Source organism: Necator americanus, chromosome I (genome assembly GCF_031761385.1).
Source record: "Necator americanus strain Aroian chromosome I, whole genome shotgun sequence".
Taxonomy (NCBI): Eukaryota; Metazoa; Nematoda; class Chromadorea; order Rhabditida; family Ancylostomatidae; genus Necator; species Necator americanus.
Genome location: NC_087371.1, coordinates 23,088,028 through 23,114,079, shown reverse-complemented (window position 1 = coordinate 23,114,079; position 26,052 = coordinate 23,088,028). Strand labels below are relative to the sequence as shown.

General features: G+C 39.4%; 1 protein-coding gene across 3 annotated transcripts in view; it reads left to right on the top strand.

The window, feature by feature from the left end:
• Positions 1 to 15,014: 15,014 nt before the first annotated feature.
• RB195_006577 (uncharacterized protein) overlaps positions 15,015 to 26,052 on the top strand; it is a gene marked incomplete at both ends in the record, with an annotated part of 28,533 nt that continues 17,495 nt past the window's right edge. For 2 of the 3 annotated variants that reach the window (XM_064179741.1, XM_064179744.1), the window contains 6 exons: positions 15,015 to 15,087; positions 15,993 to 16,033; positions 16,959 to 17,020; positions 24,799 to 24,958; positions 25,068 to 25,224; positions 25,454 to 25,602. In XM_064179741.1, the coding sequence (XP_064036671.1) occupies positions 15,015 to 15,087; positions 15,993 to 16,033; positions 16,959 to 17,020; positions 24,799 to 24,958; positions 25,068 to 25,224; positions 25,454 to 25,602 (642 nt within the window). Of the gene's footprint in view, positions 15,088 to 15,992; positions 16,034 to 16,958; positions 17,021 to 17,259; positions 17,355 to 24,798; positions 24,959 to 25,067; positions 25,225 to 25,453; positions 25,603 to 26,052 lie in introns of all 3 variants that reach the window. The other variant, XM_064179740.1, reaches the window with a different exon arrangement.

Here is a 26,052-nt window from a genome sequence, read left to right as displayed (position 1 = left end):
GTTGGTCCCATTGAGTTGATGCACTCTTTAGTAATGTAAGTTTTTCTTTTAATATTTTTCAGTTAAAAAATCCATGTATGAAAAATTAAAGGACTAATTTCTCTAAGTATCGAGGAAAATTAATGAGACTTTGCAATTGCAGTTATACATATATTAGTCACATATAACGAAATCTCTCTCATTTTAGAAATAAAGAACGAGAATGCCACATTTTATTTCTTTCATTCTTATAAGACAGCGCTAGTTTTCTCTGACAATAAACTGAATTCCGATTTTAGTAAAGTTTGTGATTTTTTTACTCGTAAGATTCTCTGACTCAGACAAAGTGTGTTCCATTTCTTATCTTTCTTTTCTGGAGCACCATTGATGTGTGTGAATAAAATAAAAATAAAAATATTTCTCTCAACATTCCCTTACACAATACATCCCATACATTTGACAAATCGGAAACAAAATTCGGCTGTCCTCAAGCAGCTGCCAGCTGAAAAATCGTACGGTGCAGCTGGAGAACTTTCTCACAAATAATGAGCAGTGGTTTTTTTTTCTGTATATATTTCAAGAAAAATACTTTAGAACACCTTGTTGATTTTTTTTCTTTTTTTCTTTCTGGGAAATTCGAAAAACATATCCAACATTATTTCTGAATAAACAAATTATCCCACACTCAGATTTTTTTCTGAAGCATACATGCATTCCCTTTCACTTATATAAAAACAATGTTTTTGTCAAACAAATATTTGAAAAAAAAAACTACAAACCCTTGAAAATTAATCATTTTGCGAGAATATTCGGTATGTGAATCATTCAGAGTACGATTATTTGAAAAAGTTCCATGAAACCGGGAAACTGGTTTGAACTGTGGATTGTTGTGGTTGTGCACTATCATGTGGTTATATCTACACATAATTTTTATTACCCACAAACGTATGCCCACTTGCCCACATTGGCACTGGTTACCTGCGTCATACATTTATTGTGCTGAAACTTGGGATTTTGTTTTTTTGAAATCAAATTTCCTTGAACTTCTCCTTTCTGTCATTGCTCGAGCCTGATGATTAAGTGCCGGTTTCTTAGCCAAGTTGGTTTTTTACTGAATAGAGATAAATGGCAATAGATAGTTTACCTCATTACTCACTCACGGCACTTTTCCTCTTTTCTTCTCATTGCAATCGCTTCTCGATTATTCAAACGAAGCATCAAGAAAATAAAATTTCCGGTGATCCCTTTTTCCTTTTTCCCGCTGAATGATACTTACCATTTCAAAATGTCATTAATCAATTCCCTCAAGTGGTTTGCTCGAAAGTTACCAGCGAGTGAATGGTGTCCGAGTGAGGTGTGAGGTGTGAGGGTGAGAACGAGGAAGATGGAAACAACTGACGTAATCTCTGCCACATTACCCGCAATTAAGAATGCGACAGCACCAACAAGCCGTCGAAAACAGGAATTCGGCCTTAAATTCTCATGCTGTCACTTCATCTCCGAAAACAATATGTGAAACCCCTACTCTCCTCGGTATCTGTACAGTTACTCGAACAGTTTTCGAGTTTAAGTGCTTCTACCTAATTGCGATTCGTGTCCGACGTAACATTCAACTTAGGGCCGCTCAACGGCTTGCTCAGATTTCAGAGACCGAACAGATTTAGGACTTATTATTTGATTATCTTAGTGTATTCTGATCCGCCTAATCCTCCCACATCGGTCTTATCCTGAAATCTCAGTGGATTTACAGCGCAAAGATGAAGCCTTAGCAGATTAGATGTGTACGGCATCTTTGCTTGCAAACACTAGAGCTTGTAGATGACTTATCGGAATGTTCATTGAAATATTGAAAAATAACAAATTTTAAATAAGATAGTATTATGATAGTAATATCAGCATTAATACTATAATAAGGGCAAAGAAAATCTGATACATGTGAAAATAATAGACATTTGTTTCCTTCGACTTTCCCTAAAATTATAACACTGCTGAACTTTTTAATGTCTACTTTTGAAATGCCATGTATTTCAGCGGTTTTCTTCGCCTCATCTTATTCCATTCAGCTGTGAAATCTAATTTAATTTAGTTAAAAAGGATACAGGATAAAGTTTCTGTCGTCAATCAATCAGCTTGGGATGCGCCCCCACGTTCACTTCAATTCAGAATCGATTGAGGTTTACGAACGTGTACCTATACAATGACTTGTGGAGGCCAGCCGATGATCAAGTCAGTGTTTTTATCCTCCCAGACAAGTTTGGTACCAATTTATCGACCCCGGAGGGATGAAAGGCTTGGTTTGCACTAGGGCGGTTTCGATTTAACTTAGTTAGCGCTTTAGAAATATAAAAACGAATCCTCTTCAGCTAGGTTCCCACTACAAAATAAAATTATGCCCCTGCTTTCCTTCCTACTTCGTTTCAAATGTCAAATAACAATGAAGATCTCATGGACTGATTTATTTCTCTAGTTTTTTTTTCGGCTTAAGAAGTTGTAACACATTTTTCCGAAAGAATAACGAATAATGCTGTTAGTAAAGTTACAGACCGTTTCTTTTTGGGGAATTTATATTAATTCTCTGCCGGGGAAAATTGACCAACTCCTCGCTTAATGCCCTCAAGAGCTCGCATGCGTATGCTAAAGGAAATTGGATTGCATCTTGATGTGCAATCGTCACCTTTTTACGTCCACAAGAACCAATTCCATAGAGTTGACCACTGGATTGGTGGATTATTTCGTCGTAAAATTCTAATTTTCATACAAAACCGTTTTAATTGTGCTCTCCTGCAAAAGTGGCATTGCACACAGTTTCTGCAGTAACCGCTTATGATGTTTCAACTTCTTAATGAGGAAAAATTAAACCAGTCTTCGCTACCTTCCACTTCATTCCAATAACGGCCTATCTTGGAGTTCTCTCAGGATTCCGGCTCGCGTACCTCATGTATCCAAGATTTCCGCCCGTTTCAATCCGTCACCATAAGCCATCTGGTTATCTTGTTACAAAAAATGTGAGGAACATTTTTTACGAAAATTCACTGAAAACTTCTCCTTCTCTCAGGATCAGATTAGCGTAGCAGTTTCGTCTGCAACACTTGCATTGAAATCTACAGTGAGTTCGTATTTGATATGATAAAAAGATAAGCTTGAAATAAGCTCCGAAGAGGTTTCGAAATATTTTCCTTAGACTATTTCTGCTTGACAGCATCTCAGTAGATAGTACGCGTCACTTAGTGGAAGTTAAACGACATCCACCTGGGATTTTACAACAAGTTAGGAAGAATGTTGCAAAATCTTGCAAATTGAGAGAAAACGTTGACAGCGACGCTTCCTCACCTTCTCCTTTCATTTCAAAATTCTTTTTTTCCAGTGCAGTTATCCACCTAAATAATTCAGGTGTCAAAATTTACAGGAATGTTAGTGTGTAAGGTAAGCCAAGAAAACCTTTTGATGGCAAAAAGGATACCATCCAGTGGCTCGGATAAAACTTGTCGCTGATCCTCTACGTGATACGAAAGAGCGCGTATCCAGTCATCCGGCAAGCTGACTGACTGAATGATCTACGAGGTCATTTGTCTAACAGCCCATAAATTGTTCACAGATCAATGCATAGGTGAAATCCAGATGCCACTCTGTCTCAGGATCTTGTTCACAGTTTTGCAGGAATAAAAGGTCTTGCTTCAGCCAAACACCCATCGAAAATGCTCTCGTTATACCACAATATTTAGAGTTTCTTGTAGAAAAAAAATTGACTCTATCTCACGAATGCGGAATTTCCATCTGTAAACTTTTGAATTACCTTTAGACATGTTAAAAATTCAGAAAATTCAGAAATTAAAAGAAAAGCCGAGCGTGTCGTCATAACTAACTAAGATCGCCTCGTTTACCGATCTTTGGTCTCGAAGAAGGCGAGTAGGCTGAAGCGTTCACCGAATACGGCGTGCCAGCAATTTAGATAACAGCTCAGCTAATACCTATAAGAAAGATTTGGAAACATCTCCATATCTCTGGATGGGAATCCACCAATTTCTTCTTTCTCCTGTGAATTGAGTACGTGTAAGCGTAGGTGATTTCTCTGATCTCATTGCACGTGGATAGACGAATTATATCAAATTCTACCGTGGATTCCGCGTATTTTCCCTTTTCCAGAGATGTATTGACTTTGAAATGCTTCGTAATACGCCACGTAATATCTCGAAAAGAAGTCTCACTTTGAACGCGTGGCTGACAATTCCCAAGCCTCCATGAAAACATCGTTTGGCAGCGATTGTAGCTCATGGATTTGCTCATGGCGGCGAAAATCTCACCTGAGAGACACATTGATGAGGCGTGCCGGAAAGACTTGCAGAGGTCCATGTTTGTTTTACAGCCGTGGAGAGATCTAAGTGGAGCACGAGTGGGATAGAAGAACATCATTTTCAATGTGATAAGCGTAGAATCAGCTTGCTCACACCCACATACACAAGCAAACATGCGGATTCTTGCTGAAGTCCTTTCGGAATTAGCGTAATATGCGTTGCTACGAGCAACCGAACACATTCCTTTCGCACATATTCTCCGATTCCATGCGCCATGCGTCCGTGTGTCCGTGCGTCCGTCCGTCCGTCGCCAATCTATCCATGCTCGTGTGAATCATTCCCGTGATTCGTTGATAAGTCAGTGTTATTCCGATCGATTCACTCCATACCGCTGACCCGCTCAGTGCAAGTACATAGACTACGTCAGTTCGTCGATCTTTCGTTTAATCTAACAAAATAAACTTTTTTTCTCAATTTCTCCTTCTAACCCATTACCAAAGTGATTTTACTGACTGCGTCTTGGGGTGTGATTTTAATTCCTGTTTTTGTGTCATCTTTTTAACCACTGTAGCCCGTAAATAGTGAAGTACTGAAAAAAAAAGAATTAGAATTACAATCTAAAACGCTGTCCAATAAAATTGCTTTACTACAGTTCATAAATAGTGAAATTCTGAACTCCCGAATTCTCCGATATAAACGTACTGCAAAGTAGCTAACTAGCTAAAAAAGTGCTGCTATTTGCAAATTCCGTGGCTCTGATCTCTGGCAAATGTTTGAAATTTACATTATTGAGCAGCTAATTTGCGTTTTAAAAGTAAATAACTGTTTTTTACAATTTGTATTAGCATACTGTTGTTAATTTTACTTAATATCCTACTCACCCTATAAATAATTGTTTTTCTTGTACTGCCTTCTCAGTGAAGGATCACATTGGAAGTTGTTAAAATATATGTCAAAATACCCTCTAATTTCATCCACACAAAAAACCTGATCGCTTACTCCTTTAGGACACACCGCGAAATTCCTTCTTCCATTGCAGTTATCAGTCTGCATAATTCATGTTCCAAAATTTACATGACCTGTTTCGTCGCCACACACAGTAGAGTTCCTGAGGTAGTGCAAACTTCAACAAAGGCATGATGGGAGTTGAGTTGAGTACAGATGAGAATCGAGAGGATCGTTTCTCTCAAGCTAAGGCGAAGGAAAGATCGACCTCCAGAAACTCTTTACATCTAAACGTTTGCCGTGCCGTGGTAAACCATCAACGTCCACTCCAGAAAAAATACAAAAAATGACAAAAAAAAATGATGAAATGATATCATTGTTAGGTTATTTGCGACAATAAAGAGTACAACGTTGCTCATCGCAGCTTCCAAAATCTCTGCTATATTGCAAATTTTCTCATTCTTCCTATCTTTCTTTTCCTTCTTCTTTCGTTCATTACTCGTCATTCTTTAAATCTATATTAAGTTCTCTAAAATGATGTTCCACCAATTAAAAGTGCTCAGAGAAAGCCCTTTTTTGTTCAGATCTATGATCTGATTAGTAAAAGATCAGAATTCATTCAGATGGATTGTTGACTGGATGCGAAGCCAAAGTAAAATTTTCTTCTCCGAAAAAACGAGATTTCATTACTGTCAGATAAACTAGGTAATCGATAAGTGGAGCGGTCAATGAAATATCCATTTCCACTTAAAGGCATCACTCCACGAATCTGAGGTGGTACGGATTTCAGGTGGAGTATTCGTTAACAGGATGGGAGACCATGGAGAGGGGGGGAGGGGGTGATTCCGTCCATTTCTTCCTAATTGCCGTAAAAAACGGCCCGAAAGATACGGCTTCAGGCGTTCTGGCGCACTATTTTCTACAAGAATTTCGACTGGAGCGCGCCAGCCTAGTGCGGTGCCGCATCTTTCGGGCCGCTTTTTACGGCAATTAGGAAGACATGGACGGAATCACCCTTCTCTCAATAATCTATGATCCCGTATACGAATACTCCACCTAAAATCTGCACCATCTCAGATTCGTGGGGTACTGCCTTCAAACTTTTTCCACAGTTCTTTTTTCTCTTCAAAAAAGACCAGTTTCCGGGATAGGGATTCGTTGTGGGGTTGAAGGCGAAGGGTTTGCAATAGTAGCGTAGAAAATGCCACAACCATTGCAGTTTTATTTTTGAAGCTTTCGCTTTTTTCTTGGTTCCATTTCTGTTTTAATTACGAGCAATCCTTCTTATTCAAGGAAGAATAGAAATCCAATAGGCTAGTCCATGGAAATCCGGAAATTGCAGTTTAGCAGCTTCGGCGTTTAACGACTTCACACGACAAAGCGCCCTTTTGTAAGAAGCGCTTATTTCAAGCTCTCGACCATAGAATGAGATTTTTACAGGTGTAAAAAAATTGCAGTGGAAAAAGAAGCGTTATTTTCCGTTTCCGATCTCGATATCCGTAGAATGAACAATAGCTAAATACTTGTAGTTTACTCTTAGTTTCGTGCTGAGATAACGCGAACGTTTCACTCCGCTGGTGGAATCGTAAAAAGATTTTCGAGCAAAACTGTTTAATACAGGGGGAAGGTGTAGATATGACAAGGGATTCAGAACCTGCCCTGGAGCCGAAATATCCTTCTCCTGTCGTATACTCAGAGAGGAATTTCTTCAGAGTTTTAAAAAAGAATAAACAGTAATTTTCAACATCCCACCTTTACTTTTATCTTTTATTCTCCCATTGTGGAAGCAGTTGTATCACAAAAAGGAAAGTCTCTTCTCGCTTTCCTCAACACAAAATCATGCTATATCCTCAGTTGTGCCACTTTTCCATCCTCGATCGGTATCACACAATAGAATTTTACTTCACTAACACTTGTGCCTCGAGAGGTTTAGACATCCATTTCCTTAACGCCTTTCTTCCTTTCGTTTTTTCTTCTGCCACTTCGTCAGAAGGATTAGGCGCAATAAACATTGTTTTGTCCTCAAAATTACTATGCGGCATCGTCTTGCGATTTTCTTCTTTTTTCTCATCAAAAGCTTGAAGGTGGATCTAGCTGGTTTTTCTAAATTACTGCTCAACTAAAATTCCTTAAAACTCTTCTTCTTCGTCTTTATCATTGAAAACACAAATTAGGAATTTTTTGGGATGGAAAAAATGGAACCGAGTGCTGAAGAAGCGAATTTGCGATTTTCTATGCTACAATTGATTCAAAGAAAATAAATTAGATCAACTCTTTTTCGTTGCTTTGTTATTAAACCATTGCTTTTTGGAAATAAGGTTAAACTGAAGGATAATACATTTTTATTTCACATCAAAGGGATTTAAAATGCTGTTTTTTTTTTCGAAATTTCTGCGTCAAAAAAATCGAAGCGTAAAAGCAGCAGCACTCACAATTTTTCCGCCATAGGTTTACCGACCGTTGTATTCGTTTTTGCCTTGAAATTGAAAGTAATTTTGTTTCGGCATATTTTTTTCGCACGTAAGCAAGGCAAAAACATACTGTATTTGACGTTGTCATGGTCAAAACAGAACTAATATTATTAATCAATGAAATCCTGCCTTCTAATAAAAAAAATCAAGCTAATCCTCTGGTTTCCGTTCTTCCTGCATGTCTTCCTCGTCATTTTCTCGTCGGCACATTCCTCTACGATGTCTGTTGCGCCTTGTTTTTATGTGTTATGGGATGACTAACAAGTCAAGGCCCGGAACTTCCTAAGACGTCATAATTTCAAAAAGGAGTAGTAATGAAAAGTAAAATCCCGAGATCGGGCAGGAGGAAGGGGAACAAACGCATGAAAGACTCAATTCGTTGCACTTTTCAAACCTCTTTGCTCTATTCGCCTTCGAATTAAAAGCTTGTGAATGATTAGATATTTATTCGGAATTGAAATTACCTACGATTCAATTGAATTCAAGAAAATTACCAGGCTTACTGCTCGTGCACGTTGATGATATCATCGTTGCCGTGGTTTTTGTATGAACAACAAGGCGTGTCCTCTCATCATATCCAGACGTGTTCTTTTTTGTTTGTCTAGTTTTTTTCCTGCTCTTTCTCGTCTCAATTCTAGATCGATGTATACTTCTTACCTACGCATGACTCACAATTTTGATTCGTCAGTAGCCAGACATTCGTTCCACAAAAGAGAAACATTATTAGCTTAGCGCAGAGTTCAATTTCCTATAAATATCCTCCGTCCAATCATTTTTTATGGCGTCATTCGGTTAAATCATCCCGTTCGCTTTCAATTTCTGCTTTTGAATGTGAACAAATTTATTCTCGTAGAATCTAAGTGGTCATAACTTCTGTTCTTGTCTCTTTTTTCATTTTTTCGTGTTACTTGCAGATTCCAAAAAAGTCCTTTGTATCGCACAGAACGAGGAAAAAAACATTGTCTGTCAGCTATCCATGACAGCTTCAATTCCGTACTCTTTTCGAATCGAACTTCCTTCGTTAGCAAGTCGATGTCGAGGAGTTTCGTCGGCATTTGTTGCCTAGAGCGTTTCCAAATATTTAGACGTTGACAACTAGATTCACTTGTCGATTCTCGGCGCTTCTCCCCGGGGATCCGCGCCACACTCCCCCGATAACCTCGTCCATATTGTTCCGCCAAACACCACTTGTTTTCGACGTATTTCTATGCTCTCTACTAATTCTAGCTGCACCACCTCGCTGCTATATTAGCCACTTCTACGTGCAACTGTTCTTTCCGCTTGATAATTTGACATATTTGCTGTTTTTACTCGTGTCTGTTATCCATCAACACTGCTAACAAGATACTTGCCTTCGTCCTCATGTGGAAATGTCCCTAGAATGTTGTTTCCATCGAAATTCGTATGTTTGCGTAAGCGGCTTAGCAGCGTGAAATACGTCAAAGCTACATCCAAATAATCGTGATCGTATAATTTCCGAGTCGAAATAGTAATGATACGTGAAAAACTGCCCATTTCACATACTTCGCCACATGTTGGGAGGATCTAAAGAGAATATTTGCGATTTCACTTTTCATTCCATGTCAATGAAGAGAATATCATGCGAATTTTTCCTGAATTGTCTGAGAATACTTCTTCAGCTGCCAAAACAACATCCATTTTATGCCATTTTTTATTTTTTTTAATTTCATTTTTTATTATTTTTTATTTTTCAAGTCTCTAACATCCAAACAAATTCAAAAAGTTATATTTTTACTGCCCAGTAGGGTCCTCTCGGCTACTTCTTTTTCCTTGCCTCTTCATAGATCTGTTGGAGATCAAAGACTATCACAAGTTAAAAAAAAGATGTGCATCCAATAATTATTCATTTGAATGAGGCTCTTCCGTAACATCCAACGTTCTCAACTTTTTCATTCGGTGGAAATTCCCTTGATACTTCTTATAGGGCACACTCGCCCTCCTAAACGTTTTTTTCTGATTTCATGCATTTCTATTGAATGGCATAAGCATGTGGCATCGCAAAATATAATTAGATGAATCGAGTTTCATTTCGTTCATGATTAGCGTCGGTCTTTGTACTTATATTTTAAATTCCAATTCTACAGCGTAATTTTCTTGAATCATTTTATGTGTGAGTTTCTGGAAATACTTAAGAAATTCTTGGGTAGATTTTCCCTCCATCTTCACATTTTGGTTTTCATCTCATTTTTCAAATTCATTTCACCCTGCTAACTTAGCATTGTCGACTCTAAAGTCTATAAACATCTGCAACAACTCTCATTTTCGAATATTTTTGTTTCACTTTCATTGCACCTATGTCTTTAACTGTTCCGAATTCGTAAAAGGCAAAAGGAGCGGAATGTCGACCTTGCATACTTTTATTTTTAAAAGCGAAAAAGTTTTGTGCGAGACTGTAGCAAAACGAGCTGGCGGGGGATTTTTATTTGCAAATGGATGGCTTCAGTGGAAAAAAAAGGATGGTTGGGATGGACTCTGTTCGAATTACGCTTGCTTTAAACTACGGAGGTCTTCTGTTACCTATCAATATAAAATGCCCGATCAACAAAGCTTTGCTTTCAGCATAATAGGTATATCTTAAAAGTTAGTGCTCAAACTAACACGAAGATATGATGCAATCCGTTGAATTACCGAAATCCTCACATTTTCTCTTTCTATTTAAATTCACCAGTCTTCACAAGGACCAAGAGGGAGTCGTTCACTGTCATCATTTCCATTGATACCAAATTTCTTTCTATGATGTTCAATTTTGTCAAAACTTTCAAGCCATCTAGTCAATTTAAGAAAGTGGTTGTATGAATAGGCTTACAAGAAGGAGTATAAACGATCAAACGTGTGAATATTTGCTCAATTGATGCGCTTTCCGTGATTCGTGTGAAAATTCGTGAGAACTGCTTTGGTGAAACAATAACACCCATTTTCGGTTATGCATTAATCAATACTCTTCCTTTAAATGCATTTGGTAGTGGTTGGCGCCACAGATCGCTTGATTGTAGGTTGCTGCTTTAATTAAGCTGAGGGTACGCTAGCGTATTTAGAAATAACATAAGTGTTCCTGCTTTTTTCAATGTTTACAATGTTACAGACAGAATTTCCCTCCTTTTGCTGCTTTTCCCTCTATTTTTTTCTGACATTTCACATTTTTCGATTATTTAATATTACCTTTGCGAGAGAAATGCACGAGTAATTCAAAAATTCCGTAATAGCAATTTACAAGCTTCTTCCGGAACTAAATCATAAGCAATCACCTCAACGAACTTTCGGCATGGTCTGAAGAATTTTTTTTTCTATTTGTGATCAATGTTGAGCAAGAAACATCCATTAATTTTATAGCCTAACTATACTTCCTTATTTTCCGACAGTCTTAATTCCCAGCCTGTCGAGTTAAAGTGCTTTTTGAAATTATTAGCGTGACTTATCCCTGTTTATTCTCATTCTACTCTTTTCTCGTTGCTGGATTTTCTATTGTTTATTTGTATTCATTCCTTGCATCTTACTCTGGGCACGCCTTTGCGCGTAATAAATAAATAAATAAATAAATAAATAAATAAACAAATAATTGCTAGGTTATCTAGTTGATGCATTATGATGGTACAGAGCAAGTACATACGATGGCAACAGAACTACAACTTTTTCACTCTGAACGTTAACCAAATTTCACGGAAGGAAGTTTCACATGGTAAAAATTAGGACTAGAAATTGCTCCAACTTCTGAGTGAAATTCTTTCTGTAGCACGTTCAAGAACTCTCTGAATTTCAACCATTTTTTTTATTGTACCCGTATCAAAATAACTATAACTATGTTTTCATGAAGATAATGGTCTCTCAAATTTCCTATGAAGCTTCCTCGTAGTCTCAGGTAAAAAAAAGCTACCTTTGTTAAATTTAAAAGCGGTGTGTCAAGGAATTTTTGAGAGCCCCACGAGACACAGCTGGTATAGCCGCAAGATTTTCAATATACGCTGTCTTTAATTTTTTTCTGCCTTTCATACAACACGTCCACCGTTTCCCGAAGTATTTATGACAGATGTGACAGGAAGGTGTCTGATATCATAGTTATTTTTTGCCACCTGTAGACGTGACACTGTAAACTCCAATTTATCTTAATTCCTGGCACTATCGAACGTGACCGCTACTGTTACGGTTGTCCTAGTGCACTTTTTCTAGAGCTAAGTGCTAAACGACCACTCAAATTGTTGTAAGAGGGAGTGGCAATGGAAAGACAAAACATTGAAATCACAGAAGAAAGTTTTGAAAACAAACGGAGAAACGCTTCTTTGATTCTCTCAATAACTATTGACATGTTCCTTCTTCCACTACGTTCTCGTGCTTATCGATTTTACTTTCACCAAAAGGTTCCTCTGGATCTGATTCTGTAGCTACAGAATAAAATCCAAATCAGAGCTACATTCCTCCAGACCAGTTAGCAGAAGACTGTTCCACATTTTCTACTAGTCAGGTTAAAACGAAATGAAGCCCGGTGCAGTTGCGCACGCGGATGCACTCGAAGCGTTGCGGTAGAACGTAGCGCTTAGGATCGGGTGAGGACCCTTTCTACCACCGTTCATTGCTGCAGTTCGCGATGATCCCACCTCGATTTCAACCGCTACGCTCCACCGCGCCGCTTCCAGCGCAGCCGCATACGCAACTGCCCCGTGCTTCATTTCGTTTCGACCCTACATAGCATGTATTTGCGTGTTTTTTGTGATAGTGCAAATACCCATTGGTATGTACAAATTTTCGTTGGAAGCTATGTATCTGACCCATTTTGGTCATGAGTTAGTAGATTCACATCGTGTGGTGAATTTCATTCCATCAATAATTCAACGGTATCCATAGAATATTGCTGTTAGCATTACGATCTGTTATTTCAGCCAGTACTGAATAGACGGCCAGTTAACGTGGTCCCACTGTAAAACTGAACTGCACCTGCTATTCAGAATAGTTTCTTGTGGTTATGAGACTATGATGGTCTTTTGAGGAAGAAAGGAAACAACAGTATAATACCATTAGACCTCGGGTTTAGTTCAAAAATAAATTTTCATCCTAATAGTTTCGAAAGAAGGAACCCCAACTACAATTTACATCACTGATAGAAGGAGGATTAAAAAGCATTCAAGAAATGGCCTCCTATTCTATCGAAGGATTTAGCTTCGATTGGTTTGAGCTTTGATTCTCGGCTAGATATTTTTTAAGCGATCCGAGGAAATCCTCGGATAGCTTTAAAAGATATCTAGCCGAGAATTTCCCTATCCTATTAGATATTCTATTAAACTTCATTTATCATTTCTTATATGTCCAGAGATAGCTACCGTTAATACCTCACATTAAAACGTAACGACTTTTCAGCAACAGATGAGGGATGTCTCATTCTATGACTTTCGTATCAGATGAAATTGACCAGTTCACTAAATTTTTTCATCGATTGACTTGTGGGTTCTTCTAAACACAATTTACGACGTGACTTCCAAAAAGACCTCCAGTTTCGCTCTTTTTTGTTCCATTGCAAGTGGAACGTTTATTGATTGATTTCTCTCGCTATCATAAAGTATTACTCACCATGCTATAACGATGTCACATATTTCTCCTCAAAAAAGTCGGAATTTTCCTTAAAGTTATTCCCGGATGCGGATTCATTAGTTCCAACTTTCTTTCGTATGTCATTTTTCCATTTCTTTCTCCTACCATAACTATTGATTGATTTTTTAGCGTATCCCGTTGGCAAAACACGAAGCTTAGGTTTCGTCCTCCATATTTGCCATATATTTAGAATGTACATGTGAAGAAAATAGTCACGGTTTCTTGATCACGTGGTTTCGACTTACTTCTTTCGTTGTGCGGCTTCGTTTTTGTAATACTTTTGTTAACATTCAAGTTAGTACCCTAGAGCATGATTTACTATCAGTTTATACAATACTGTGGTCCTGTTTCGACCAGAAACAGCCGCGACGCACCAGCCGTAATTAGCGCTGTTTCGTCATCGCCTGGGGGTCCACGAACGCAGCCACCACGCAGCACTCAGATTCCTCTTGGGGAACATATTTCGCGCAATGAACATACTAATGCAATTTTTCCCAGCCAAGAAAAGATCTGGTGTCCCGTACATTAATAGACTATGGAAATATTTACTATTATTCCTACGCAGAATATATGTATTCGTATCCAAAATGAGTAATAAAGACACAGCAAAGGCAAAAAACACTTGGTAACTGTGCTGCATTCCGCTGCCGAAGGCCTGTCACGTCTTGCTTGGGGACGTTACAAAGTTAAAAGCAGAACACCACAAAACTGACTATGTTGAGATCTCTCCGCAAAAAAAAAGTAAGGTTAGGACTGTAGATAAAGATTATGAGTGGGTTCATGTTCAATTCCCCCTAGTCGTACCTAAAAACGTCCGAGAAGCCGCTTTCCTGTACGCATTTTCCTACAAGGCGCCGTATAACATCACCTTCGTAAGTGCGCCAGTTCCCTCAGGAGCCTATTCATTGGTTAAAAGGCATCACCCCACGAATCTGAGGTGGTGCAGATTTCAGGTGGAGTATTCGTATACGGGATGGGAGATTACGGAGAGGGGGGTGATTCCGTCCATTTCTTCCTAATTGCCGTAAAAAACGGCCCGGAAGATGCGGCGCCGCACAAGACTGGCGCGCTCCAATCGAACCTCTTGTACAAAATGGTGCGCCAAAACGAATGAAGCCTTATCTTCCGGGCCGTCTTTTACGGCAATTAGGAAGAAATGGACGGAATCACCCCCCTCTCCATAGTCTCCAATCCCGTATACGAATACTCCACCTTAAATCCGTACCACCTCAGATTCGTGGGGTGACGCCTTTAAGTAACGGTGAACACCACGTTTCAAAATATTTATCAAGTGACCACTATATTAGGATATCGGTCACCAACTTTCCGTTTCAGATTGTTTTTTTTTTGGACCTAAGCCCTACATCTCATAGTTGCTTTTAGGGACCTGACGGAAGAGTGCTGAAGCCAAAACTTCTCAGCCCACAAAGAAAAAAAAAACTTGGGTTTCACTTTCACATTTCGAAGACGAACACTTCCTCATATGGACTCGAGGATGATATCCTCCAACCAACGTCAATAATTCCATTTTAGCCCTTGACACTAGTAAACCAACCACGCAGTTGTACACCTATCCGAGACGGTGGTTCCTTTCCAGAGCAGGAAACTGGAAGCGCCCAATACTTGCGACGGCGAGGACAAAAGTCCGCTAAAACCAACCAAACCTCAACGCAAGTCCTCTAAAACGTCCCCTGGTGGCGCTCATTAAGTGAGTGACGCACTCGCGTAGATGACCGCACCGACCCGAAGTCGAGGAGAGCCATCCGGATCGAGTGAAATGGGTCGCGAGTGGATTTCGGTGCGTGCGTTTCGCGGCGCGTGCGCTCGATGCCTGCATTCCCTCTGCCGGGCCACACTCACAGTTGCTGTTCTCCATAGAGGTGTTGGGGTTACTGACGTGAAGTCTTGGTGCACAAAGCTGTTCTTAGGCTCACTTCAAATTATTGGACTGTGTCATTTGGTGGGATGATCTGTTCTTGCGCGTGTATGTGAAGTTGTAGTGGTTTCGTTCCTTGTCTCGAGTTTATAGTGTTTTTCGTCGTTTTTGCTCCTGTCTCTTTCTCCTTTGTTTCAGCTCGTATAGTGTTTTAACTTATCGTAGCTGACTACGAAGTCTTATTCAGATTCAAGGTAATTATTTGGATGGGAGTCGTGATTATCCTTTGCAGTATTTGTAACCATCCATAGACCATATTTGGTCTTATTTCTGCGGAACTCCAAACTATTATGGTTTTTCGTGAGCTGGACTGTTTTCTTTCTTAAGAAAATTTATTTTTCATGCAGGTTTCATATCATTACGAATCGTTGAGTATGAGTTGGCCATTCAGTGGAAAACAAAAATAGAGTGGGGAATAGAGAGGCATTTGAATTGATTTTCCTTTGTTTCTGCGTCTGTGGTCGAAGTTTTTAATCGCCTAAAAATGCAAAGAGTTGTAACAGTTCTACCTTCATTTCATCTCTGGATATTCTCTGAATATTTTCAATTTTCGAGTACTTCGAGAAGTGGGAGCGATCATTTACAAAAACAGCTCGTATTTATTAGAGAACAAAGAGGAGGTTCTACACTCAGAACTGCCGACGGCGACTATTTGGGGGTGGGGGAGTCGGGTTAAAGAGTTTAAAGATTTTTCTGTGTTGAAATGTGCGAGTTTTATTGATGTCGTGTTTTTTTTTTTCTAGAAAGATTTTTCATTCCAATGATTTCCAGCTACTCGAAATTGTTTGGGTATTAACAAAGAGAATAAAAAGGTGGGTTATGGATTAGATCTTGCTTCGTTTAGTCGTTGATAGTTTACATTTATTCTTAAATTACAAAATAGGGAACCGCCGTGTTCTGTTATTTTTTTCAAATGTGGCAAGCATAGTAGCTCTATCATCCTTGATTGTGGAAATGTTGTTTATTTTCTTCTGCTTCGCGAAGGTGTTTGACCTCACTTTGACTTCCAGAACCTCTTAGAAGAGCATTTACTGCTCTTTGATATTATTATTTTTCATTACTGTTAGTTATAGGGTGGCAAATGTGGTTTCTGCTGTAGGTTTAGGACTGGAGCTGGTAAAGCACCGCTATCTTGTTATTTTCTTTTTCATTTCAATTTCCTTATATATGTTTGTGCATTTCCTTATATATGTTTGTGTGCATTATCGTCTACGATGAGCGAAATGTGATTTTTTTTTGTGGTTCTTTTCGAAGCCGTCTGAATTTATACGTGCACAAACTAGTTTCTGCTTTCTAAAGGTTTCTTTTTGATACGAAATGAGAATTTGTTTGGATTTCATCATATTGGAACAAGTCTTTTACTACAAAATGAGCTTGGCCGGTCCAGCATTTATATGAATACGATATGTGTCCAGTGGATGCTTGCTATTTTTTTAAATTAGGATGTTTCAACAAGTCTTACTGAAAAAGATGATCTGAATGACGGTGTGAGTTCCCTGTATTTTTGGTGTGCTCATCTTTTCCAAGAATGTGATGAGACATTCCGAAAAAGTCGTATTGAAAAGAGTAGTGTTTGTTTAGTCACAATTTTCACAATTTTGTTAATAAGCGCCACATCTGTTTTAAACTCCTCAGTATTGTGTTGTTGTTAATACCTTAGCGATATTTTATCGACTTGTTTTTGTCATAGATGCTTCTGTGACTTTTAACTTTATTACCGTTTATTTTCATTTTCAGAAGTTCGCGTTTTCAGTTTGCGGGCTACTTCCTCACACTGACTACTTTTCCTGTTGTATAAGGTATTAGTTAGAGCGAATATGTTGTTCTTTCCAGTTTGCCCTATCGCATGCTCTTTCTCTTTGTCTCGTGTTTTGTCTTTTTCAATGTTTTCTCCCAATTTTCGTTAGATCTGTCGTCATTTCATGCTCACCCACTCACCCATGTGCTCGTTTGCGTGCCTCACCGACATTGCCGTTGTGTCTAGATATTTTTTTCTCTTTCCAGACACGGTTTGCAAAGCAGTTTGCTCGTGTTATAGGACGATGTTACGGTAGAGAGACACTGCAATATAGCAATGTTGCTTCTTCGTATGGAAAAACGCGATAGTACACGAGACACATCCGACCGCGATAGGTACTTCTTGGTCGCCCGCGCGGGTTGTAGATGCTTCGCAGCGTAGTTCGCTTGCAGTGATTTGTCGCTGCCTCAGATATCTTCGAGTCAGGATGAATATGTCTTACTGCTTACGCCTCATTAGTTGTGCATGTGCATGGACATGTTTTGATGTGCTTTGTAGTGCATTTGGCTTGCATTTGAGATGTTGTTGTTAACATCGTGGTATATTCTCGAAATCGACATGACAGAAACAGTAAACAAGTTCTGGCGGTTTCATGCCACATCCGAAATATTTTTCAAGTTTTTCAATATCGAGAACATTATGAAAGGAGGGGTATTGAATTACCGTTGAATTCAGTTCAGACCTTGTCGCTTTAATTCTAAAATTTTCTTTACCCATATATATTAGAGCGATATCTACAAAGTTTCTATAGAATGATCGGACTCATTCTGAAGAGGTTCCAATTGGAACTGCTTTCCATGGTAGTTCTCTCTAGTTTCTGGTCATTTATTTTACCGGGTGGTTTGGATTTTACCCTTGTTTGCTTCGGAGCCAGCAAAGGCTTTAAGGCAGACACAGTTGAGAACAGAGGTCGTCATCAATGCTAGCGTTTCTTTTTTTTTCTTTTGCTTGAACTTCACCGATATTCTTACATTTATTTCATTCTACGAGTTGTCTCTCTGTATGATGGGCAACATGCAGTGAGTCAGTTTTAATGTTAAATACGCCTCTTCAGTTGCAGTCATATTCTCGCATGGTGACATCGATTAATTTTCCTACAAATTAAGCTAACTTGACCATATTGTTAAGGTCTATAATTCCATCAAATTATGAAGGAGATGAATGAATGTGCGTTTTAGAGACGTCCATCTCGGGTTTTTTTTCCAGATTTCTATTTTTCTACTGTATTATTTCATTGGTTTATATCAAAATGTTTTCAGTTCTTTTTATTCTATTTTACTGTAGTTAGTTTCTTTTATCGTTGAGATTTGACAACAGATGCTTAACTCCCCAAAAAGTAAGGCAAAATTAGAAGGTCTAATGGTGAGTGAGAGCGAAATTGGCCTCATTCCTCTTCTCACTCTCCATCACCAATATTGCAGTCTCCTTTTTTTGCCGTCCAGACGTCATCGGGTTCTAGAGCATAGGTTCTGTTCGTGGTCAAGGCGAATTTAAAATCTTTTGCTGGCGTAAGCATGACGCTATCGAAGGCGTAGTGCGGAAATTAAGAATTCTTGATATTGCTAGTAATGTGCAACAGATGACTAATGAACTTACACAGTTTTTTGGCCACACATACTGTAAATATAATCATCGTGCGAAACACATGACGAATCAATTTATAGTATGTGTAATTAGAAATAAAACATTCTGACATCTTTGAGTTCTGCTAAGCGTTAAATAAGAGATTTATTCAATCTCTTGAGCGTTAAAAACAAGGTACTAATGTTCGAAGTGCAAACGCGACAAAGGTTGCGCTGATGTAATGGCCTCCTTGTCAAGGATTTTTTTTTTCAAATGCATTCGTTTGTGCGCATTTCAAATTTAACGCTGTGGATAGGAAAGTTTATTGCGCACATAGAGTAACTTCTGCTCTTCATTCACCACCCTCATTTTTAGAGTGAGCTGTCTTCGGCACTTTAGTGGAGAAGCATCTTTTCACCAATACATTTTTTCAATGAAGAAAAAGTTCTTTGAAACAATAGGTAATTGGGGAAATATGGATAGTAACGGGAATCTTCAAGCGCGAACAAGAATAGAAAGAAAGCATATTTTCATGTTGTAGTGCCTCAGCATAGGTATTAGATGTTTAAGCTGACGTAGTGCAGCAAGTGACAGAAAATTGGCAGGTCCAGATTTGCGTAGTTCTTCAGAGTGGTGTTGATCTCATTGTCTATAGAAGATGCAATAGTTGGAGTCGGTGCTCCGATCCCCTTCACTTTTGGACAGTTGGCTTAAAGGGATAATCCCACGAATCTGAGGTAGTACGGATTTCAGGTGGACTATTCGTATACGGGATCGTAGATTATGGAGAGGTGGGTGATTCCGTCCATTTCTTGCTAATTGGCGTAAAAAACGGCCAGAAAATGCTGCGTGTGCACGCGCAGCATTTTCTGGCGCGCTCCAATCGAACTCCTTGTAGAAAACAGTGCGCCGGAACGTTCGAAGCCGTATTTTCTGGGCCGTTTTTTACGGCAATTAGGAAGAAATGGACGGAATTACCTTCCTCTCCTTAATCTACGATCCCGTATACGAATACTCCACCTGAAATCTATATCACATCAGATTCGTGGAGTGATGCCTTTAACTTTTAAACGGTTGACGAAATCACCCCCTTCACTTTTGAACGAATAGCGAAGGGACCTTCATCACTTGAGCTGCACCCCATGAATTAGACCCTCTTCACTTGAGGAGGGTCCGGCTACTCCCTATCGCACCTGTGTATATGTATAGAAGCATAGTGGATTATGTTGGAAATCATAAGAAACTAGGAAACTGCTGTTTTTAGGCACTCAAGGAGACAGGTGGGATTCCTCTCGACAGGATGAGCACCATATGTGCTCTGCTTCCCAACATTTCTCATCATCGTAATACGTAGGGGTGGCAAAGTATTGACAATACGGGTACACTAGCGAAACTCGTACATACAACACCCTCGAGAACGCATATAGTGTGGGTGAAGTTTGATCCTCTCTAAATTTTGGATTAACTTTTCACTTATCGATATTGTAGATAAAGTAAGAAACAAGATTGGTATTTAGATATTTATTACGACTAACGTCTCGACGCTGCCGATTTTGTCAGAGACTGTTGCCGAGTAGCCATGATAATAGCGCATCGTCATGATAAAAGCGACGACGCCGAAATTTTACTCTAATGAAAAAATCTCAACAATCTTGGCTCTTATTTCGCATACTTTATGGCTAAATTTACTATGATTTTTGTAAAGTTGTTTAAGCATCATCGAATTCAATATACTATATCTTTCTATCCTTGAGCATATCGTATTTTTTAGGTGTGCTCTTTATTTTCGGGGATTCTCTTTGATTGCAAGTTGAATAAGTCATTCCGGCTGAAATTTCTTCATGTTATAATGGTGAAAAGTGTACTTGTACCGTACAGCTTTGCAGGTGTAGAAAACGTTGGTATTTTAGCGAGTAATAATGCATTTATTTGATACTTAGCCATCTTTCAAGCATTTCTCTCTCATGTTCATATGTTGGTATTACCAACCAGATGGAAATCCAATTAAGTCGAGACATAACTAAGTTCCTAAAAGTGTGAGTGCCACTACGACTCGATTTTTTATGTGCAAATTCTGGAACCCTTGTAGTATTAGTTACCTACGTTAAAATGCACTCATTCTAGCGTAAAGAAAATTCTGAGACCAACTCTTCTGATTGCGTTATTCTTGAAAGTAGTGTTCCACTTCATTTTCTCGTTTGGTTCCTGATTATCGTATGAATCTTCACAAAAACTGAAATTTCTGATTACTGTTTCATTGATTTGATTGGTGAAATCTTGAAAGGCTTTGCAGCATACTAATGAAGAATTCTTCAAACAGGTTTTCTGGTAGAACGTGCGTTGTGCTTCTTCACGCACCCGTTTTGTCTGCTGAACCAATGTTAAGAAACGGTATCCCTTTGCACATAGTATCGATATTTACTCACATTATTCACTTCAAGAACACCATCAACTGCAAAATGGAATCCGATATTACAAATAGTGCTTTGTTGACGTTTTCGTATATAAATGGAATTGATTTCCATCTTTGTCTTTTCCTTTGACCTATTCTCTCCTCGATTTTCAAAAGTTTTACCAGAAGTGCTTTGTTCCCCTTTTTCCGAAACTCGATCTTCTTTCTAGTCATTTCGGATTATTTTTTTAACATCACCCTCTCGAATTTAAAGACACCATACCACGAATCTGACGTGGTGGAAGAATCTACAGGAAAAGCTAAAGAATGGGTTTTAGATTGCGGGATCTGGGGGGTTCCGCTCTTCTTTCCTCTATTATATTCCATACCGGTTTTCTTTCGCGATGATTTCAGTTGCAATGGGCCGGGCCACTCTTGTGGACGCACCGTATTCTCATGTTAGCGAACGAAGGCTGATGAGGTCTCCTCACCAGCCTATTCAAGTAAAACCAATGGTTAGCCTGCTGGTGGGACCTGAACGTATACATATAGAGGCGCGTTCCAACGAATCTCATAGGAACTAAAGCGTTTCTCACGCCGTTTTTTTTACGACGATTAAGGAGAGATGGGCAGAACCATCCCAGATCCCGGAATCTGCAACAGTATACAACACCTTGATCACCTTGTCTCCCGCTGATCTTCGAACTGGTCGAGCGTGCGCCAGTAATTCTTCCATTATCTATAACACGACCTCTAGCTTTTCCCACGGATTTCTTCAGATTCGTGGTGTGCTGCGTTTAACAAGTTTCTCTCCTCGTCAACGTATCTTGCATACCTAAACACTATGGATGATTTGTATGTACAGTCCATTCCAAGATTTTATACCTGGGTTGTTTTGCATATGGGAGTGCTGATGGTTCGGTATTCACTACGCTTCCAGTTGGTCCTGTAGACTAGGGGGCGGATGTCGCAGTTACGGTGATGCGGAAGTCTGCAGAAGGATAAACGGTAAACCCTGTATGGAAAGAATTCTCTAGCAATTCTGAGCGCACCAATTGATTTTGGACAAATTTTGTATATGAACGCTTGGCGCCACAAAGACTGCCTTGAATTACTATGTATCCATTTTTATATCAGCTCAACTGATTTGATCAATTTCACTTACTTGAAGAAATATTGAATTTAAAAATGACCTGTTCATCTCACCTGGGTCCTTGGGATCTGTTAAGCCAGGGAGGACAAAGGTGTTGACTTGGCTCATCGACTTGCCGCATGCGTTGGGTATCTCTATGGGACTTGTCAATGCCAAACAATCTATTCTTTTTGTTCTTTACTCGCATAAACTGATTGTGAATATGATAACAGTCCTAACGAAATGTCGATGCAATATTTTGAACGGTACTTCTGTAAGGAAACATTGAGCGTCGCCGCTTACGCAGCTGCACGTGCTTCATGTCGTTTGCACTCGACTATAGCCGCTTTAGGTAGCACGCTTTTAAGCACACTCGTTTTAGAAGTTCGAAGCCGTGTCATTTCACAATCGTGCCATTTTGCGGTACAGCCCAGAGTTTTTGGTTGTACTTCTTTTCACAACAGTTTCAGAGGGCCACCACTATAATTGCCGTTGAGCTGCGCGTTTTCACCCATTTCTGACATACGCACGTTACAGTAACATCCCATCGCTCTGGCATTAAAAATTATTGTGTTATCGTCGCACTGATTTTCATCTGTTAGAGTTGAAAAAATCTTATTGGTACTTGGAGATTCAAAGGCGTCACCCCACGAATCTAGGATGGTGCGGGTTTTGGGTGGGTTATGCCTATACGGGGTCATAGATTATGGGGAGGGTGATTCCATCCATTTCTTCCCAATCGCCGTAAAAAAAACGGCGCGGAAGATCTTCCGGTGGCAAAACCCACTGGAAAATGCGGTGCGTGCACAAGGCTAGCGCGCTCCAATAGAACTCATTATAGAAAATAGCGCCCCGGAAAGCTCGAAGCCGCATCTTCTGGGCCGTTTTTTTACGGCGATTGAGAAGAAATGGACGGAACCACCCTCCTCCCTATAATCTACGACCCCGTATAGGCATAACCCACCGTAAACCCGCACCACCCGATTCGTGGGGTGATACTTTTAAGTGAACTATGATTAAAACTCCTTGATGGTCCTTCTCTTGTGGCGAGGATAAGTCAATATCTGTTGTTCTTATTCGACGGAAGTACGTGAAGCCATTCCGAATTTTTTTTTAGCAACCATGTGTGCTGCTTCACGATACATTTATGAATCTGTGCATCGTCACTGACCGACGGAGCTCTCCTAGACTCTTCCTTGTTTTCAATTCCAAATGTACCGAATTTGACTTTATAAGGCGCTCATATAGTTGTGATTGTGACACCATTCCTTTTCTCGGAACAACTAAGAATCGTTTCTTTTTTAACGCTCCATATTCAAATGTCATACGGAAGCTGATGGATACGATATTAAACTCGTCTTCTATGTTTACATAGTTTGTCGAGATCAAGATAAGTATGTTCTTATTTTTCGAATAATTTTGCGTTCTTTCGAATCCAGATTTTTCTTTCAATTGTCATTACGTTCGGATATATGCATGTATGGGAAAGCTGGTTATTTTTGCGTTTGTGTTTGTCTGTATCTATGCTACAGTTTCTGTTTCGTGAAGAAGAAAATCGTGACATTGAACAACAATTCTGGTGAAGATGAACTCCTAAGCATGTGGTGGTCGATAGAAACGCTCGTAGCTAGTTTTCCAGAGAACTCATTACGTTTGTCACCCTGCTTATAATTCTATTTGAATTAGATTCGTATCGTTTTGCAGTTTTGCTGAGAATCTATTGAAAAACATACGAAGAAGCTGCAGCGGTTGTCTTATTTTTGCTCATTTTTCACCCTTTGGAGTTAGTAGCGGCTGCATTCATTGCGAAAAACTTCATAACCGTTAGTAGTTTCTATACATGAGCACCACTTGTTCAGAGTTTACAATACACTGCGCCTTAAAAGTTCGGAGACTAGAAATCATTTTCTTACGACAAAGCAAATTATACAGGCGGGCCAAAACGACCCGAAGCCCGGTGCAATTGCGCAAGCGGCAACACTTGCTGCAGCCTGATTGTAGAGATGAGTAAAGGTCCCACTTCCACTGCAACCGCTACCCCTTTCGTGCCACTTCGAGCATAGACGCCTGCAGTAGGCTTCAGGTCCTCGGAAGTAGGGCACCGTCACCCCTAGCAAAATTAAACTATTAGAAACTTTTCCGTTATATGCCCTGTTTACCTGGCGCTCAAGTTCTGCCTTGCTTTTAAAGCACGTGTGAATTGTTAGAGGTGTTATCAAGTGTTACTAATTATACCGTGAAAGTATCACACCGTGAAATATTTGAGCTAGCGAAAGCTCTTCTTTTTTGTCGACCCAGTTTCCCGTGTCTGCGAACCCTACAGTGTTGCTCATTTGCTTTTCTCATTTTAACCTGTTGACTTTGTTTGTTTGAATGTAGAACACAAAAATTATGCAAATCTGAAATTTCTTGAGTAGAAATCTGATGAGATAAATAATGAGTGACATCTAGAAGACCTGCTTAGGATTCAATCCCACTTTTATCGAGTGGTTGTCATCAAAGTTATGCATGGAAAGAATATAAGATATTTCGTTACATACTATCCGAGGTTTTCCGTTTTATCTATAAAAGTAAAGGAAATAATCGAGTCTCCGGATTTTTCACGTACTTCGTAGAATGTCGTCGTGAATAGTCCAGTAACGAGAATTGTGTTCGTAAGTTTGTTCTCCTGTAACAGTATCGAATAATTCAGGCGAGCTACTAGCAGTGGAGTTCGGCCGCGTCAGGCACTTCTTTCTGGCCTCTCACACTGGGCTCCCGCTGCGATGACGAACCGGGCACCTGGATCGGCCTCCGCTTCGGCGAGCACTACCAACTCGCAAGGAGTGCTAATGGTCGGCCCAAATTTCAAGGTATGTTTTTTTAAAGTAGATTCACGTCTTTTTAAAAGTTTCATTCGCAGAATACCAGTTAAAGCAAGGTTTCTTTACTTATAGCGTTCTTACTGCTTCTTTTTTCCAGGTTGGGAAGAAGATTGGCTGCGGAAACTTTGGAGAACTACGACTTGGAAAAAACCTCTACAATAACGAACACGTAGCTATCAAATTGGAACCGATGAAAAGCAAAGCTCCGCAACTTCATCTGGAATATAGATTTTACAAGCTCCTGGGGCAGTCGGGTAAGTGGAAAGTTTCTACGCCTGTTTTTAATCCTTAAAAGAAGAATAATTCTTTTCTTGCTATTGAGTAAAGGATAAAGTGTACACCACTAATGAATTCCTGGGATGCCCCTACTCAATAGTTAGTACTAGTTTAGTCTTTTATCTTCACTTGCCTTTAGTGGGCCCTCGATGATTCCGTCACCTGAGCGGTAATACTAGTTTTTAAAATGATCGGGAATATTTTTAGAAGGACTTCCACAGGTTCATTATTTCGGACCATGTGGGAAGTACAACGCACTGGTTATGGAATTACTCGGACATTCCTTAGAGGACCTGTTCGATCTCTGTGACCGCCATTTCTCACTCAAAACTGTGGCTATGGTGGCAATGCAATTGGTGAGGCACTTTCGCACTTCTTGAGAGTTTTTCAACATTATTTTCGTTCCATTTTTGTTAGATTGTTGAGGAAAATAGATGATCTTCTTTTGAACCTATCGTTTTGTTGTCGCTATCATTTTTAGACGTAATTAGCATCTATGTATGGTTGGGAGAACCAAATAAATCTATTTGGTTCTCCCAATTATAAATATATTAAATATATACCATTTTCGATGAATATTTTCTAATGAGTGCTTCAGGAAGTATATTTTAACAAACATTTCTCAACATGGAAACTAGAGAGTATAGTCGAATTATTCGCCTAGTAATTCGCTTATTGCTATTAGGAATTTACTAGATTCACACACATATGCGAGTATGAGCACGTGTTGATACCACTCTATAAACGAAGTTCAGTATCACACGCAACCCTTATTTTCCCTCTCCTAGTTCCGTTTTTGTGTGCTA